The sequence below is a fragment of the Apiospora hydei genome (genome assembly GCF_038363865.1).
Source record: "Apiospora hydei strain CBS 114990 chromosome Unknown utg000010l_segment0_segment0, whole genome shotgun sequence".
Lineage (NCBI taxonomy): Eukaryota > Fungi > Ascomycota > Sordariomycetes > Amphisphaeriales > Apiosporaceae > Apiospora > Apiospora hydei.
This window is the reverse complement of record NW_027117369.1, coordinates 1,809,458-1,826,450: the sequence shown is the minus strand read 5'-3', so window position 1 is coordinate 1,826,450 and position 16,993 is coordinate 1,809,458. Positions and strand designations below refer to the sequence as shown.

General features: G+C 54.4%; 6 protein-coding genes across 6 annotated transcripts; 2 read left to right on the top strand and 4 right to left on the bottom strand.

Annotated features, from left to right (window-relative positions):
• Positions 1-26: 26 nt before the first annotated feature.
• On the top strand, positions 27-1,052 carry PG997_014761 (heterokaryon incompatibility protein; the record flags this gene model as incomplete). Its single annotated transcript, XM_066819075.1, has 1 exon — positions 27-1,052. The coding sequence occupies one exon, from the start codon at positions 27-29 to the stop codon at positions 1,050-1,052; it is 1,026 nt and encodes a 341-aa protein (XP_066661263.1).
• A 279-nt stretch (positions 1,053-1,331) lies between these two features.
• Positions 1,332-2,216, bottom strand: PG997_014760 (NAD(P)-binding protein; the record flags this gene model as incomplete). The annotated part of the gene is made up of 3 exons (XM_066819074.1): positions 1,332-1,622; positions 1,711-1,924; positions 1,990-2,216. 3 exons carry the CDS (start codon positions 2,214-2,216, stop codon positions 1,332-1,334), a joined length of 732 nt encoding a protein of 243 aa, XP_066661262.1.
• A 567-nt stretch (positions 2,217-2,783) lies between these two features.
• PG997_014759 (uncharacterized protein) lies at positions 2,784-4,814 on the top strand (the record flags this gene model as incomplete). Its single annotated transcript, XM_066819073.1, has 4 exons — positions 2,784-2,846; positions 2,914-3,842; positions 3,934-4,190; positions 4,270-4,814. The coding sequence occupies 4 exons, from the start codon at positions 2,784-2,786 to the stop codon at positions 4,812-4,814; spliced, it is 1,794 nt and encodes a 597-aa protein (XP_066661261.1).
• A 91-nt stretch (positions 4,815-4,905) lies between these two features.
• On the bottom strand, positions 4,906-6,330 carry PG997_014758 (zinc-binding alcohol dehydrogenase; the record flags this gene model as incomplete). Its single annotated transcript, XM_066819072.1, has 4 exons — positions 4,906-5,217; positions 5,288-6,016; positions 6,083-6,119; positions 6,194-6,330. 4 exons carry the CDS (start codon positions 6,328-6,330, stop codon positions 4,906-4,908), a joined length of 1,215 nt encoding a protein of 404 aa, XP_066661260.1.
• Positions 6,331-7,428: 1,098 nt separating this feature from the next.
• Positions 7,429-9,778, bottom strand: PG997_014757 (CAMK protein kinase; the record flags this gene model as incomplete). Its single annotated transcript, XM_066819071.1, has 4 exons — positions 7,429-7,991; positions 8,098-8,403; positions 8,459-8,772; positions 8,823-9,778. The coding sequence occupies 4 exons, from the start codon at positions 9,776-9,778 to the stop codon at positions 7,429-7,431; spliced, it is 2,139 nt and encodes a 712-aa protein (XP_066661259.1).
• Positions 9,779-14,685: 4,907 nt separating this feature from the next.
• PG997_014756 (vera protein) lies at positions 14,686-16,563 on the bottom strand (the record flags this gene model as incomplete). Its single annotated transcript, XM_066819070.1, has 4 exons — positions 14,686-14,800; positions 14,868-15,779; positions 15,840-16,366; positions 16,432-16,563. 4 exons carry the CDS (start codon positions 16,561-16,563, stop codon positions 14,686-14,688), a joined length of 1,686 nt encoding a protein of 561 aa, XP_066661258.1.
• Positions 16,564-16,993: the final 430 nt, after the last annotated feature.

Here is a 16,993-nt window from a genome sequence, read left to right as displayed (position 1 = left end):
ATCTGAGTGACATGCGTGATCCTGTCATGCCAGACTACACGAGCTCTTTTTCGAAGGTTTACACGCAGATGACAATCAACTTTCTCCTCAGCCGGATGGACTTGGATATCTTCGGAGATCTGTTTGATCCAGAGCCATATATCGTGGATGGCATGATTACGCCGCACAAAGATCCCCGACTTCCCACCTGGGTACCTGATTTCCGCGAGGTTCATGGCAAACGCTCTTTAGACGGTGCGAACTGGAAAGAGTCTGGGGATAAGGACTACTGGCGTATGATGTTCGAAGCTTCTTCCAAGTCTATCGTCCCAAATGACAAGAAGCTGAGTCGGCAACGGGCCTTTAGAGCGTCTTTAGACATACCTCCGCCATCCAGTTACAACTTCTCGCCTGACTTGAAAGTGTTTTCACTGGATGGTATTATGGTGGACACTGTTTCCGATGTCAGCCCCCACTGGCCGAAAATTGACGATGTGTCACGCCGACGATGTCTCTATGAATGGAAAGATATGTTCTTGACAGGGAATCGCGACAAAGACTATCCGCATGGGGGTTTAAAGTGCGCAGAGGCATTCTGGAGGACAGTACTGTGCAATATCTATTGGCCCGACCATAGCGCCGATGAACCTTTCCCGGAATTGCCAGCTAGGGTTGACGGGCGTTTCGACATACCACCCGCTATCGGGACAGAGGAACAGGGGCTAATCGACTTCATATGCACTTGGCCGTCCGAAACTGTATGCCAACTGCCCTGGAGAAAGATGTTTGTGACAACGTCGGGTCTACTAGGACTTGGCCCACCGAGCACTTCCGTTGGTGATATGGTAGCCGTGTTGATGGGTGGTCGCTTCCCCATCATTCTGCGTCAAAGCAAGGACAAGTTCGAATACGATACCTCCAAGAGCGATAAGACATATCACCGGGTGATTGGCGAAAGGTACGTGCAGAAACATCAATATCTTCTTACCGGCATCAGCGTAGAGAATGGCGATGCTGACCACTTTGGGGTATCAGTTACGTCCACGGGATTATGCAAGGGGAGGCGATCTTAGGACAAAGGGCCAGAGAAGAAGAGTTGCAGGAGTTTCATCTTGTATAGAAAGGCCAATGGGGTTCTGAATCAAGTGAATGCTCGACGTATTGTACTGTTTTCCTACCTGACCTCCAAGCTCGCGCAGTAAACGTTCGTGGGTTTTAGTTTGTTAGTGAACGTATTATATAGTCCTTTATCAATTGAACATGTACTTTTATAAATAAAGCTTGCGCTTTTCGCCATCTTCATTGCGGCGCTACTGGAGCCATTGCTTGAGAGATTGCCGGCTGTCGCGGTCTTAGTGATTTGCTTTCTTCCCCAAAGCAGCTCCCCCAATGCGAACCAAGTCAGCATTTGACAGATGCTCCTTCTCGAACCCACTTACAGCCTGATCCAGAATCGCTGCAGCAAGCTCTGTCCTACTGATATTCGGAATGGCGCGTGTGAGTAGATTCAAGACCCGGAAGAAGTTGGCTAGCACGCTGCGCCAGAAGGTGATCAAGGACCAGACCATCCCCGGGCGGACAATGTGGACATCAACGTGGCCACTCTCTTTTCCAAATTCTTGGACTAGCTTGTCCGTCCTGCCCTATTTGAAGGTTCTGGGGTTAGTATGGAAACACTTGTCCACTCTCCAACCGTATGGCCATCAAGGTATCAGTTGATGTCCGACGTACCCGCATGATGAGGTAGTCTCCCAGGAAGAATGGCTTCTTCGTGAGATCCTCGGGAGTCCCTTCCGCGCTCATGTAGATAAAGGTCGCAGGTTTGGCAGAGACGCTGCTGACTTCGCTGACTGCCTTCAGTCCAGCTACAGTGCAGTCTTGACAAACACGCTTGACCTCGGCAAAGTCAAACCTGCCGAGCCTTCCTGGGGTAACAGCGACCGTCCTATCGATATATACGCTGTTAGTCACAGAACCAAAGAATCTGCTTCAATTCAAATAAAGACCTACCATATACACACATCTAGCCCCGAGATGTCTGCCTTTACCGATTCTGTAAACTCCTCATAGTCGCGGATGACCACGCTCTTGAACTTGGCCCTGTTGATTGTATCTGCCTCGAGCTGTATCGGTTTACGGGCCAGGGCGACAACCGATGTGATTTCGGGCATGGCCAAGCATTGCGCGATGAGCTCTGTTGCAACCAGGCCGGTGCCTCCTACAATGGCAATCTTCATGGCGTTGCTGAACCTGGCCGTGTCGTGGGTGCTCCCAGCAGCAACGGTTGACTCTTGTCCTGTCCAGTGACCCGTAGAGAAGGATGCGTGATCGTTATCCAGGATAAAATATCTGTGAATCGATCGAATTCAATAGAATAAAGAATAGGGTATATATACCATACGGGAATGACGAGGTATCTGACCGATGATATGATGGCACTCGCTCTGTCAGTGTCACAGCGTAGGACAGGAGCGGCGTTCGGACTGCCGAACGCCGAAGCTCCTTTCACAATCCTCCGAGGGATTGCAGGTTGCTCCGCGGTCCAATACCAGCCCTCAAGAAAAGGGGATGATCTTCCAGGGCCCTAACCCCACCCCGTGTATTCATTGCTTACATCGGCGTTCGGGGTGCCCAAAGCCACTTGGACTAGGGGTAAGCATTGGCTTATTACCAACCGAACAGCCAACGGCGGTTGTTGGCTAAACCTCCGCCATCACTACGTTCCTAAATGGCCTGTAGTAACAGCATAGGCTTATACCTGTGCTTCGTTTGGGTCTAGTTACTTACAGCATCGTCTCATCGCAATGCCGTCGAGTCCACCACCGACAGCCACACAGCCATACGGAAAGGCAAGTCAATGCCCCGCCGTGTGTGGGATCAATCTACCCCAAAAGCGCCGACACTGACTGGATATGATTATGGCTCTCTTCGCAGGCATGCTCCAGCTGCGCCAAGTCCAAGTGCAAATGCGTCAACCGGCCAGATGGACGGGGATGTGTCCGGTGCCGCCGTCTCAACAAGCCCTGCGTGCCGGGGGAGTATGCCCGAAAGGCCGCCGCGCAGAAGAACAACCCCGTCGGTTGCATTGCGCAATTGGAGTCCAAGCTGGACGAGCTTATCACCGCGCTGGGTACTGGTCGTGTCGCGTCACTGGATGTTTCCGCTCCTGTTCCTGCTGTTAGTGGCTTGACCGGCCAGATTACGTCCTCTGTCCCCGGAGGAGCGACAGTCGGCTTCATCACCCCTTTGGCGGTGCCTGGTACAACTATAACCACCACCACCACCCCTCCAAGTCCGCCGCCGCCTCGAGCCGACTTGTTGTCGGCCTTCGACTTCCCGCCCGACGTCGAGGACTGCCTTCATTCGTTCTGCCATCACATGCTCAAGTACTTCCCCTTCATGTGCCCACCCACCGACCTGGCTTGGGTGAAGCGCGAACGACCCTTCCTGCTCCTCTGCATCTGCGCCGCCAGCTCCAGGTCGGCTCCAACCCGGCTCGACCTGGGCAACCGCATCAAGCAGATTGTGGCCGACAAGCTCATCCTGGGCAGCCACGGGACCGTGAGCATCGATATCCTACTCGGCCTGCTGACCTTCCTAGCGTGGGGCCACGACACCTTGCTCAAATGTGGGATCAACAGTTTCTCGCGCTTCACCCAGCTGGCCATGATGGTGGTTTTCGAGCTCCGCCTGAACAGGCCGCCCACCCAGGAGACCAACATGCTCTCGATTAACAAGCACAGTACTGGCAGCAGAGGGAGCAGCACGCACAGTAGCGAGCCGTCCACGGCCCTGCGAGGGCAGCCAGAGCACACTCTTGAGGAGCGAAGAGCCATGTTGGGGTGCTTTTACATATCCGCCGTGTTTGTCCTCCGTGTCTCATAACCCCTTCCACCACCCCTTTTCCTCCCCTTTCGTTTCCAATCCGAGGACTAAGATCTTGTGGGAGGACAGGATATCTTCGTACTTCGGACAGATCGACGCCTTGCAATGGACACCCTACATGGAAGAGAGCCTCGTTGTCCTGGACCACAGCAAGGAGTGCGCCACGGACGAGTCCTTCGTGCATCAAATCCGCCTGCAGCTCTTGTCCAGGGAGGTAGAGAGTATCCGGTATCTGACGGTGCCGCCGCATTCGTTCTACTTAAAGGCCTTCCGGTCGAGTTTGGACAGTGCCAAGAACTCCATACCACCGAACTTGCAAAGCGATGGTAAGTCGAGCCCTCATTTAACAAACCAATCACACCTAAAGCAGCAACGCCCTTTACTAAATTTCGTACTTGGATATAGTCATTCTTCTTGGGCACGTACACTTCGCCGAACTGAGCATCCTCGAGCTCGCGCTTTCCCAAGACATTCCGAGCACGCAGCGCGTTGATTGTTTATACACGTGTCTGCAAGTGGTTAGGGCTGCCATGGACAACTTCCTCGCAGTTCCGCCCGCCGAAAATCCCACAAAGCCGTTTCCCTGCTTCGTGCACCAGGCCCGCTACATCAAGGTCGCCGTCGATCTCTCCACGCTCGAGGATCCGGCGTGGGACAAGAGCCTAGCGCGACAAACGGTGGACGTACTACAGTTTTTGGACCAGGTGATCACAGACATCCAGAGCATTTCAGCGGTTGGTGGTAGTTGTAGTGGTGATGGCGACTTGTGGTCGGCAACTGGGTATTTGACAGGCGTTTTGAGAGTCTTCACGGCGGTGCGGGCATGGTGCGCATCGAAATTGGCGGAGGATGGGCCTTCACTATTTGACCAGTTGGACCCCTTGGATATGTGGGCAACGAGCATGTTTAGTGCGGCTGCATTTGAATGCCCGGAGGAATTGTTTTCCTAGTTGATGTCTGCAAGTGAGATACCCGTGAATCAAGCTCGTTCACTAAATTTATATCTCACGTCTCGCATTCCCACCAGTTCTACCGCTTGCATCACAGCCGCGCCGCCTCCGCATTGACCAAACAGTACCGGTACCTCGGCTTCCCCGCATGAAGATCGCGGAGGGCCGCGTTGGCCTCCTTCATCGGCCTCTCCTCGACCCAAGGCGTAATCCCCTGCGCCGCGGCAAACTCGAGCATCTCGCGGATCTCGGCCGCGGACCCGATGCAGGACCCCGCGAAGTTGAGACTGCGCGCCACCAGCGCGCCCGGCGGGTCGATGGCGAAGGGCCCATCGTCCGGGTTACCGACGTGGACGAGGGTGCCGCGGGGCTTGAGGAGGGAGAGGTAGGCGCGGATGGGGGCCTGCGCGCGAATGGGAGTTTAGTACTGGAGGGATGTAAGGACACCGAGGGAAAGGGGAGAAACAGCCTACCTTGGCCGAAGCCACCGTACTAATTAGCAAATCCAACTGCCCATAGTACTTCTTAAACCACCCCTTCCCGCCCTCCTCGCTAGCCAGATAATCATGCGCCCCCAACCTCAGCGCCTCCCCCTCTTCGACTCCCTCCGCGAAATAGCCAGCACCAACTCCGCGCCCATGGCGCGCGAAGAGGACGCCGTAGTGGCCCAGCCCGCCGAAGCCGATGATGCCCACCTTCTTCTTCTTCTTCCCCTGGGCGGTAGCGCTGCCGCCGCTCCCGCTCCCGTCCGAGCCCGACGCGGCCGGATCGAAGCCCAGCCAGCGCTTGAGGGGCGAGTACATCGTCACCCCCGCGCACATCATGGTCGCGGCGTGCGCCGAGCGCAGGCCGCCGGGCAGCGCGAACGCGAACCGGCCGGGCGTGCGGTGGTGCGTCGCGTAGCCGCCGTAGGCCTTGTCGCCGTTGTGGTGGGGGCCCGGGTACGTCCAGAGGCCGTGGGGGCAGAACTGCTCGTTCCGCTCGGCCGGGTCCTCGCTGCTGCAGTTGGCGCACAGACTCTCGATCTTCTTCTTGCCGTCCTTGTCGTTGTTGGGGGACCCCAGCAGACCCTCGCAGTTGTCGGCGAGGCAGCCGACGCCGACGCGGTCGCCGACCTTGTGCCCGCCCGCGGCCTGGGACCCGACGCGGACGACCTCGCCGACGATCTCGTGGCCGACGATGATGGGGTAGGGCGCGGGGTACTAGTTATCAGGAGCAACGAGCTTTAGTCGGGCGTCCACTCAGAAAGCCAGTAGTAGTCAACTCACCCAGCCACTGCTCAACGTATGCAGGTCGCTCCCACACCTAGACACAGGATCCTCAATCAGTTCGAGATTCTGTCACCTCGAGTAAGAGAGCAACGCGGCAGACACACTCACATGCCGGCATGCGTGATCCGGATGTCAATGTCCGTCTCCTCCCACCGCTTCGGCTCGAACTCGCTCCAAACCATGTTGCCCTCGGCCGAAGACGCGTCATGGCCGAGCCAGCCCTCGAACTTGTAATTCTGTGGCATGTTGTCCCCTTCTTAAATAACCCCCTTATTTGCTTGAATGTGTTGTGTTGTCTGGCTAGCGACACGCCAGGGTAAGTGCGGAGTTTGCCGTAAGAAGGACCCGTAGGGAGTATCCGACGACTATGTTGCTGGTGACGCCAAAACGAAGTAAGCGATAGCGAAGGAAACAGGCTACCAGTCTCTAGGTAGGTAGCAAGTAGCAGTGTTCAGTAGAAGTAAAGGAGGGTACCACGATACACGTGGGCACGGGGAAACACTTTATGTATGTCTTCGAGGAATCAGTTTAAATGAATGACGTCCAATTAAAGTAGACAACCCGTTGCCTGCGGAGCTCTCTCCGCAAGCCATCAGGCCAAAGTGTGGAGAAAGAGGACCAGATGCGGGAGGCTGGGGCCGAGGCACACAAGAACGTTGACGTTATCTTTCGAAATGTATGCAACTCTACATTGGTACTTATCTACCTGGACTTGGTGCAATATGCAGGGCCGGCGGCCTCGGAGAAACGGCTTCTGCCAAACCATGACCGTCATGCATCCGGGTTGGAGAGAGATATGGAGTGTGATAATGGCAACCTACGATCCGCGATCGGCTTATACATATATAGGTAGGTAGGTAGGTAGCCAGCCAAGGAGGCCAAGCCAAGTCAGAACGGAAAACCCACTTACGATGGACTCGCCGCGCAGCACCAGAAGGCGGTGGTGGTGTAGGAAGAAGCCCGCTAGTTTGGAGTCGATTCAAGCTCTTTGAAGGTATTTTCCTAATAAGTATGATAAAAACCCCAAAACGCCAATAGTTTTATGGTAGTCCCTTCTCTGCGCCCTTGTAAATGGACTCTATCGCGCTAAGGTAATAATAATAACAAAAGAATAGGCGCCCGGGACGTAGAAGCACCATGATAATAAGTAAGTAAGCATAGTCAGTAAAGCCCCCAAGATAATGTGTGAAGCTACCGCCCAAAAGCGAGTGTTACCTACTGGCTTCGGCCATGTAGCGGAGAAGCGGTTAATGGGGGAAAAAAGCCGCTCTGCTGAAACGAGTTATGCAGATTAGCCAGAAGCCGAGGAGCGAAATGCGAAAAAAGGCACGTCGTCGTTAGTGTCATAATACTTCGACGCCTTCCTCCTCCTGTCGAAAATGAGGCCCTCCCCCCACCTGGATGCCCCCACGGACCCATTCGTTGGCCGCGACCTTGTCGATGGTCCAACGGCTGCGCGCTCTCTTGAGCAATCCTTCCGTAACTTCCATGGCGCCCTTTAGACCCTTGGCTTCGAACTTTGCTTCGTCGCCGTCATGATCTCCATCCTCTCCGGCATACTCGATCCACCTCCATTCGACCCGCGCTATCCTGTGGCTGGTACGGCTGCGCATCCTGTGCGCGTCACTTGCGCCGGGTGGCGGGTCGAACGGTAGTCGTGATTCGAGCAGCGAATACAGGAGTACGCCCATGGACCAGGCATCAATGGCCCTCCCATCGTATGGCTGTCCCAGAATTACCTCAGGGGCGGCATAGTCATCAGAGCCACATCGTGTTTCCAACTTCTCATCGTCGGCCACAAAACGAGACAAGCCGAGATCGGTCAGTGTGATAATGGAGTCCGGATACGTTTGCCAGTCATGGTTAGGGCTGGCCAGCTCGTGGGCAGGAATGTTCACCAGAACATCTAAGTGGGTTAGCTGAGCAATCGGTACACGAGAGCGACGATAATTGTACATGTGCGACTACAACATTCCAAGGTAGAGTCGGCAAAAGAAAGGAAATTCACCTACTCTCGAGTTTGATGTCGCGGTGCACTATGCGCCGGTCGTGAAGATATCTCACCGCGCCCACGAGTTCGGCGAATATGCGCCTTAATAGGGACGGCGAAAGCAGGTCCCGGTGTGTGGTAGCGACATCGAACAAATCGCCGCCGGGGCAGTAGCTCAAGACGAGGAGGGCTCGCGTCGGTTCAATGTTCCAGGCTTTGAGATGCACTATCGACGGGTGGTTGATGGATCGCATGATTTCGAGTTCTCGCTTGAGGCTCATCTCGATGCGTTGCTCAGACGCTCCGCCGCGCGGGCCATGTTCGCACACTTTGACGGCCACCAGAGTCTTAAGGTCAGGTTCGACGGGGGGTCGTCACGCCACCAGGTCCATCCTCCTCGCTGTCGTCAACAGCAACCTGGCTGGTCGCGAGCATGACCCGACTAAAAGTTCCCTCGCCGAGCTGCTTCACGGCGCGCCATCTTCGCAGTTTGTTGTCCTCCTTTCCACGAGCCTCGAAGTATTCAAACCGCGGCTTTTTCGAGAGCCGGCCAGCGGAACCATCGTTGCTCTGGGAAGATTCGCTTGGTGGGGGAGTAGGGGGTTTGCAGCGGCCGTTAATCCACGCGAAGCGGAGAGATGGGGTTCGCGACGTAGGTTGTGATCGCCATCGCCATTGTTGTTGTTGTTGCGCTCGCCTTGTCGATTATGCGACGCAGAGACTGTGAGCTGCCTCTTGGGTATCGACATCGGATCGGGTATGTATTCGCTGACGCTTCTGTTTCGCCCATGCATCTTGTCTCCGCTGCTAGATATACTGTTCGCTGGAGGATCCCCTGCTCTGAGACCACCATATACCTTTCTCTTAGACTGGTTGGCCAGATGAGCAGCCACAGATTCGCCACTCGAAGTAACCAGAACGGAGTCGGGCATAATGGTCGGCAGGTTGGCTTCCCTGGACGGCGGCCTTGCACCAAGTCTCCTCCACGGTCCTGGCGAATCACCTAATAATAACGGGGAAGGCAAGGGTGTCAAATCGCCCATAGCCGCAATAACGGGGCTGGGCACGGCCGAACTGCAAGCAGAGCCAATATTATTGGCAAACGCCCGCTTAACGGATGGGGTTCTCGATACTGGCCGGAGGCTGGCCGAAGAGGATTTGTGTCCCAGGCGATGTGACGAGCTCAGTCCGTAGTTGCTGTTGAGGCTATCCGCCCGCGAGGGTGTCTGGCTCGGAAAGTCGGTGTTGAGGGAAAGGGAGTCGATGCTTCGGGGCCCCAGTGGGGTAGATGGGTGTAGGGCACCGTCGGTGGGCGACGCGGTCGTCTCTTCGGCGATGGTCTCTGTTGGCGGGGACGGCGATATAGTGTTGGAACGGAACTGAATCTGGCCGGGGCGCACCGGGAGCTGGGAGTTCATCGTGTCATCGGCACTGATGGCTTGGTCGGGGCGATGGGATGAAACGTCATGGTGGAACGAATGCGGTGATAGTTGGATGGCCTGGTTGGCAAGAAGACTCTGGTGGTTGAGGTAGGCAGCGGTATCCTTGGACGGCCGGGTAGGCGTAGTCGGGGCGTTGGAGGTATCTAAGAGAGGGAGAGAGCCCGGGGTAGGCAGGCGTTGCCTCTCGTTGCCACGGACGAATGCATGTGCAGCATGTGGCAGGGTCTGGGGTGGTGGTGGTGGCCTGGTGGTGTTACTCATGTTTGGTGTTTGATAAGGGAAAGCAAGCTCAGGACGGCCAGGATCGAACAGTCGAATGGGAAACACGGGGGAGGGGCCCTGTATTCGATCGAGGACCAAAAAAAAGGTTGGCGGCCTTTGGGTGTGTGGTGTGGCAGCTAGGTTCGGAAGTACTCTGCGTGTACCGAGACAAACGAGGATTCGATGCACTACTGAGTTTTGGTGTGTAGGTTGACATGCGACTACCGCAGGAGCGGATTCGTCGTCTCGGCTTGGGTAAACGTGCAGGAAAAGGGTGCAATGCGATAGCGGGAGTGCCCTCGATCGAAGCTGTCGAGCCTGAGCAGAGCAGAGAGCAGAGCTGGGCAAAAACCAAAATCTGATAGGGCAGGTTTCCGTCACAAGCACGGGTCCATCTGTGCGATACAGTGGGATGAAGCTGCGACAGATACTGTCTGTCTGTCCCCTTGAGCCGCTTGGAGAGTGAGCGAGTGTCAGTAGTCTTGGCGCGCCGTTCTCTCGTGTGTGTGTGTGTATTGTGCGTCTTTGTAGGAGCGATGGGATCCGACCCGTCCGTACAAGAACCGTCCGTACAGTAACAAACAGTCAGAAACAGTAAAGGGGAGGGAGGGGTTTGTTGTGACGGTGGATGTGCTCCAACCCAAAAAGAAGCAGAACCAAAAAGTACAGAAGCCGCCTGAACGAAAGGAAGTCGGGAAGAGAATGAAGAGTGGGAAATTGTGGGGGTTTGATGCTTAGGTTAGGTAGCAGCTAGCTACGGTACATGTAGATAGACAGATAGCAAGCAACAGACAAGCCGCCAGAGGATCACCGTCAGCCTTTCGGGGCGCGGGATGGAATGGGAATCAATCAATGGGAGGGCCTCAAGGATGCACAGTGACAACAGAGACAGCGACAGGACCTGAGAACATTTTTTGATTGACTGATTCTGATTTGATCGCCGGGGAGGGATGGATGGGTCCTGTAACGTTGAGTCCGCAGTGCCCAGTGTCCAGCAGCCCAGACATGCGCAGGTGGACCCCCCCCCCTTGTGCGACACTGCGACACTGCGACATGAAGGGCCTAGCAGGCAGCCTAGCGAGAGGGCCAGTGGCAGAATGGCCCCCCTTCTGATCCTGATAAGGTACACCACCTGCTTAGGTCAGTACAAGAGGTACCCCTACTTTAGATACTACCTACATGTACCTACCCTTAAGCCGCAAAGACAAAGACAGATACGTCCTGCCCTTTCTGGTCGTTTTCGCTGCTAGCCGCTGATAGAAGAACATTAGGCGGAACGCCGGGAGAGGACCAGCCAACATAGGCTGCCCAATCCTGAACGGCCCTCACAAATGACGGGCATCGAAGGAAGCTCCGAATTGAGGTGTTTTGCGGGGTATCGTGAGATTGGACCTGCTGGGTTCTTGCAGTGCTGCTGTGCCCCGTGAAGCTCGACCAGTATGTACTTCCGGTGTACATCGGCCTGATTGACCGGGTCTTAATTAAAAACGGTTCGGTGAGCAGATGCCGTAGACGACACCTTCCAAATCCCGTCCACCAAGCACCAAGCACTCGCGTCGCTTCACCATCAAGAAAACATAAACAGCTTGGCAGGATGAGCAGATAAACGACCTGGTACGAGGTCAAAAATCATGCTGTGCCGGTAAGCGCGCGCGCGTTAGGATCCAAGTACAGTTGGTGAATGATTACTTAGATAGCACCTGAGGAATGTGGTGTGTTTGTCCTCGCCTGCTGACATGCAATGTCCGATGCTGTAAGATTGCCCGCCAAATTTCTCATCTCAGGTGTTCGCTTATCCCGGGTCTTACTGGTCGTGTGTTAACACAGACGGACATTAGTCATTTGTTCTGTCTGTACTCGGCCGCACGCACGGTGCCACTGCAATTTGATGCCTTCATCCAAGATTGCCATTGGTGACTATCTCCGGATAGGACTCCGGGAAGGCCTTTGGTACGTAGTTTAGGTGTTGGCCGTTTCTCTGGGCAAATCGCAGGAATACCTAGGTGTGAATAGGGTCTCAGAAAGTCAGAAACTGAACCAGATCAATCGATCTCGAGGTTTCGAAGGATGGGTAGGGTGCTTGTCAATTGCCCTATCGTTGCGCCGGGAAGCCAATGCCAGGGCCAACCCCACTGAAGGGCCACTAGTGGTGCCACTCTCGAAGCTTCAAATGCCTGCCCTTACAGGAAGTACTCGGGCCATGTACCAGCCGCCGGGTTCGCAAGTATCGAAACGTGAACCACAGGAACACCACCACCGCGACTCGACTCGACTCGACTCGACTCGACTGGCCTCATGTTCGGAGAGGTGTCAAGTTTCAACTGTGATGTCGAACCGAACCTCTCTCGTGTTCTGATCAATGTTCCTGCACGCGAATACGATCGCCTTCATATGCTTCTGTCGTCTTGCAAATCTTCTCATAGTGCTGACAGCGTGGTCTTGGCACGCGCCAGTCTCACCGAATATAAGCTCTTCAACCTTAGTTGCTACTGAAACTCACTCCCAAACTTCGTCATGCTGATTCTTGATGGAGGAAGAAAAAAGATTCGGGTCGAACGGCTAAGCGGATCATCGCTCTTTTTTTCTCTACGGTCGTCCCCAGTCGACTCGTCATTACATGGAGAAATGATCTTCATTGGCGAGCGGTTTCGCGGTTTTCTGCAACGGCAGACATGTTGTTGAATTCCAGTCAGGCGCGGGCGCGGTCCCACGCTCTGCATCCTTGCCAGCCCATTGGTCGGCGACTCCCGGCCCCATCTTCCAGCCAAACGGGAATGCAAGCAGGCGCTATTAATGGATCTGCCCCCGAAGATCTCAGCGGTCTGGTGCATGCCATCCCCGCCGGACCCCAAGAAACCTGGTTGTCCTTCGACCTGCTCTGTTTTTCCATCGAAACGGTCACTCTTGACTCTTGCCTCGTGACTTCTCTTCTTGGCGGCTCACCGATGCCACACCGGAAAACTGTCGAGCACGTCACTAGCGTACCTCTGTCTGCGACCGCAAGGTAAATGTATATCACTTACTTGCTCCTCTAGAAACGCCGCAGCCCGCAACCTTCGATACGAAGAAAAGTGCATGCATTTCTGCACCAGTGGTCATACGCGTCACGTGATTTGGTACCATGCAAGTTAACCAATGCCCATTTGTCTGGCCATCAGAACAAGAACAGCAAGGCGCGAATGCCCTACGTACAAGCCCCAAGTTCCACCTGCCTTCGGGGTATCAATTGGTTGATCTGCAGCTTTTACACAGCAGTCTGACAGAATATTCTTACTCGGAACTAACAATGTAGGGGGCCAGGCTAACGGGAGTCAGCCCGCCACTAAAGGGTCACACCGTCATACCCAGCCTACGTTGAGATCATTGCCCATGAGAACACTCTAGCTCCAGCCGAAATTCCTGCTCAGATATACATATGGGAAACAATTAGGCATGAGATTGCTGACGTATTTCCTAGTGGGAAACGTGCTCATTCGTCGTGGCACCGTTGTAATGGAGAGGGAGAGGGGGGATGAGAGATCCTGTTTGCCGCAAGGGGCAGGATGTCGCCCAGCACACATTGCTGCCACTTGGGCTCTCACCCTGTGAATCCTACTCTGAGTAGACCTAATGTGGCTATGATACTAACTTCCAATAGCAAAATGCATAGGTGAGTACGCGCTACGAATTGCAGCGATGCCCGGCGCAGTTAACTGGTTGGTGCGGTTTCTCCTGAGGCACAGCCAAAATGCAATATCTCAATCGAGTCTTCCATTTCTACAACCGGGTTCACTTGGCCACGTGTGGGAAGACGAACAAGGGGTAGCTGTACTCTTTACCATGGAAGCCTCGACCAAGGCTTGTTCTTGCTCCCCTGCGCATCTCCGTCCCTCCGTGCATTGTGCGAGGCCTGGCCGGAGTACGGCGGAATGCCGTACAGCTGCGGGGCACTGCTGCTGCTACCGGCGGCACCAGCACCAGCACGCAGGCACGGCCGAGTCCCTGGCGGGCCAGCTGTGCAACCCGACGGACATTTCCCCCATCCTGATGGTCATCGGCGGCGATGTCGTGCAAAAAGCGCTAGCTCAAAGCACAGGGCTTTAATGCTTCACGCCCGCCTGCTTCTCCTTCGACTGGGTCCCATATGCCTTCATCACCCTTGTCATTATCGGCGACGGCCGCCTGCTACCACCCCCAGACTACCCAACGAAGGTCATTAACCTGAGGTCCGGCTATGTGCGTGAGAACCACAGCTGGGTCGTAACCTACTTTCGGTCCCTCGGTTCCGTAGAGCCCAGGGACTTAGGACTTCTCCGCGTCGTAATTCTGAGCTCGGAAAGTCCCGTAAATCATATGGAATTTCATGAAATGTACGGTGTGGGCAAACTTCTGCTAGTAGAATTCTTCCTAGGCGATTTCCAAATCGATGATACAGACCCGGATAACTCATCCTGCTTAGCCTGGGTGCAACCAACATCTGCCATGGCAATCGCTAACGAGCACCCCTATTTCTAATCATCACTAGAATACCATAACGAGTGTTGTCATGCGAAGCTCCGGAGAAATAGCTAATCAATGATGGGTTAAAGAGCACTTGTCAAAAAGTTAAGGTACCGAATTTTAAAGGCTCCGTGATTCAAAGACTTCGGGTTCGGTACATATCGAACCCCCTTTTCATAACCCCTATTTTCGTCATGTTCCATATGTTGGGCATTCAGTTCTATACCAACGCAGCACAGCTCAGACAAAACCAATACAGAATCTTCAAAGGTGAACTCTATGACCATAATAGCCACTGATATGTTGAGATCTCAGGGGTTAACCAGTCATCACGCAGACTATGTAAGTGGTCAGCCTAGCCACAGCAACTACACCTCTTGACTACCAGCCACCGCTTTTATGGATATCTTGGATACCTAGGTGCATATCTACTTTCTGAGCCTAACATGCACTGGCATTCCATCCTTCGGATGGACTAATCCGGTTCCAATCTGATACAAGCGCTGTCCATCTACGGTGTGCGAGGGCGTACTTTTGGCTCCCCTAAAGGTATACTAGTCAGTTATCTTATAGAAGCAGAGGGTTCCAGACCACTCAGTTCGATACTTACTTCAAGACATCCCATTCACTCCACGCCTCCTGGATCTCGAGCGTGCGAGCGGTCAGAACCAACACAAGCTTGAGCTCCATATGCGCTAGCTCCATCCCGATGCAGTTCCGGGGACCAAGCGAAAAGGGGATCCAACTATTCGGAGTGGCTGGATATAACGGATCCCCTTCCGAGACCATCCACCGTTCGGGGAGAAACTCATTGGGCCTCGGCCAGTATCTTGGGTGACGCTGTATTGCCGGGGCCGACGCCCACAGCCCGAAGCGGTCCATGGGGTACTTGACGGAGTCTGCACCGGTCAGGTAATATCCGGGAGGCGGCTGACGCACCGTAGCAGCCAATGGATAGAGTCGCAGCGTCTCTTTGATAACGCCCAGCGAGTACGGGAGCGAGTGCAGGAGGTGCGGCGATGTGGTCAAGACTTGGGCTGCATGGGCCGGATCCGGATTAATACCAAGCACCGCGTCATGCTCCGCCCGAATCTTCTCGAGGCATTCCGGGTAGTCCTGCAACAATTTCATCATGAAACAGATAGTGGCCGCCGTGGTATCATGGCCGGCGAAAAGGGAGGTTTTGAGGTTAGCAATAAGTCGGTCCACAAATTCCAGAGTGGGCTCCTTTTGTGACCCGTCAGGGGCATCTGTATCGACATGTTTGATAGCGAGGTCAAGGACGGTGGCTTTTTGCCCAATCCATGAGTCCGAGTGCAACCTCTTCTGAATCTGTGGGAGCAGGAAGTTGTGCATTGTTCTGTTGTTGCGTGCTACCGCTGCTTGCTGCCATGGCCAACGCCCTATGATGACGCCTTGTGCAATGTTTTCGAAGATTTCCATGAGGCGGATCTGATCAAAGAACGTCTTCTTTAGACTGTCGCTATCGGATTGATCGGTCTGCGAGTGCAAGCGAATGTCCCTTTAGGACATGAGGATGAGTTTATCGTAGGCAGTAGAAAATCTGCAGCTGGCAACTCACAATGTAGCTCGACCGATAACATCAAATGTCAGGTCTGTGGTCATATCCATCAATGGGAACACCGGTCCAGATTCGTCACCCTTTCCAGCTACTTGCTTTAATCTATCGGCGAAAATCGATACCTCCTCGATGATCTCAGGCATAAGAGCTGTCAGGTTACGTTGGCTGAAGCCTGGATTGAACCGTGGCCGCCAGGTCTTCCATATCTGGCCCTCGGTCGTCAGGGTATCGAGGCCTAGGGTCATGGGGTGGAAGAACTTGGCGACTACGTCGACCTTTGGCTCATTCTTGGCGATGGTGAACTGCGAGACCGCTACGGGGTCCGTCACCATGGCCAGAGAGCCGGTAAGTGGCCAAATATCCAGGTACACCACGGACGGAAGGTAGTCATGGTCCGGGAAGTAGGTCTTGCAGTTTTCTGCTAGCCAGGTGTGAAAGACATATACATTGATATCTGGGGGGTGGGCCTTCTTAAACTTGGCAAAGATGGGTAAATGTCCGAAGAGGATTGAATGAGGTAAGATTGGCTGTAAGCATGCGTCAACTCCAGTTTTGGTTGGCATTTGTGAAATGAGAGATCAAAAGCGCTGACAAGCCCCTGGGCTTTCAGTGACCTCACTGCTCTTCGATGAGCGTAGCCATGGTAGAGAAATCTGACCACAATGATTGCCAAGATGGCAGCGACACCCCTGAGAAGCAGAAGGATCATCGCAGTCATCGCCATGGTGGCAGATGGGCGGGGATGCGGAGAATCAATCGATAAAGGTAGGAGGACGGTGTGCAGCCAAATCGGATGTCCCATTGGGCCGGTACAGCCGGGGATGCAAGGAAGGCTAGGATCAAGGGCGTCTTACGAATCTGCCGAAGAGAGAATGGAATTGGCCCACATTATTCATGCTGCCAATGCTAACGTCAGCTTACTTATTACCACCTTTTGTCCCATCCCATTCGAGCCTTTGCGAGGTTCAGTCTACGCGTTGATGCATTCGTTATCTACCCCCTCGCCCATCCTCTGAATCCTATCAGCATGTTTCCTCCTCTCATTTACCCCAGCCCTATGGAATGCCGGGCGGCGACGACCGGACGCCTCGCTGGGGACTGCTTGGTAATAACCCCGGCCCGCTCCTTTTGTCTCTGGGCCTGACTTAGGGGTC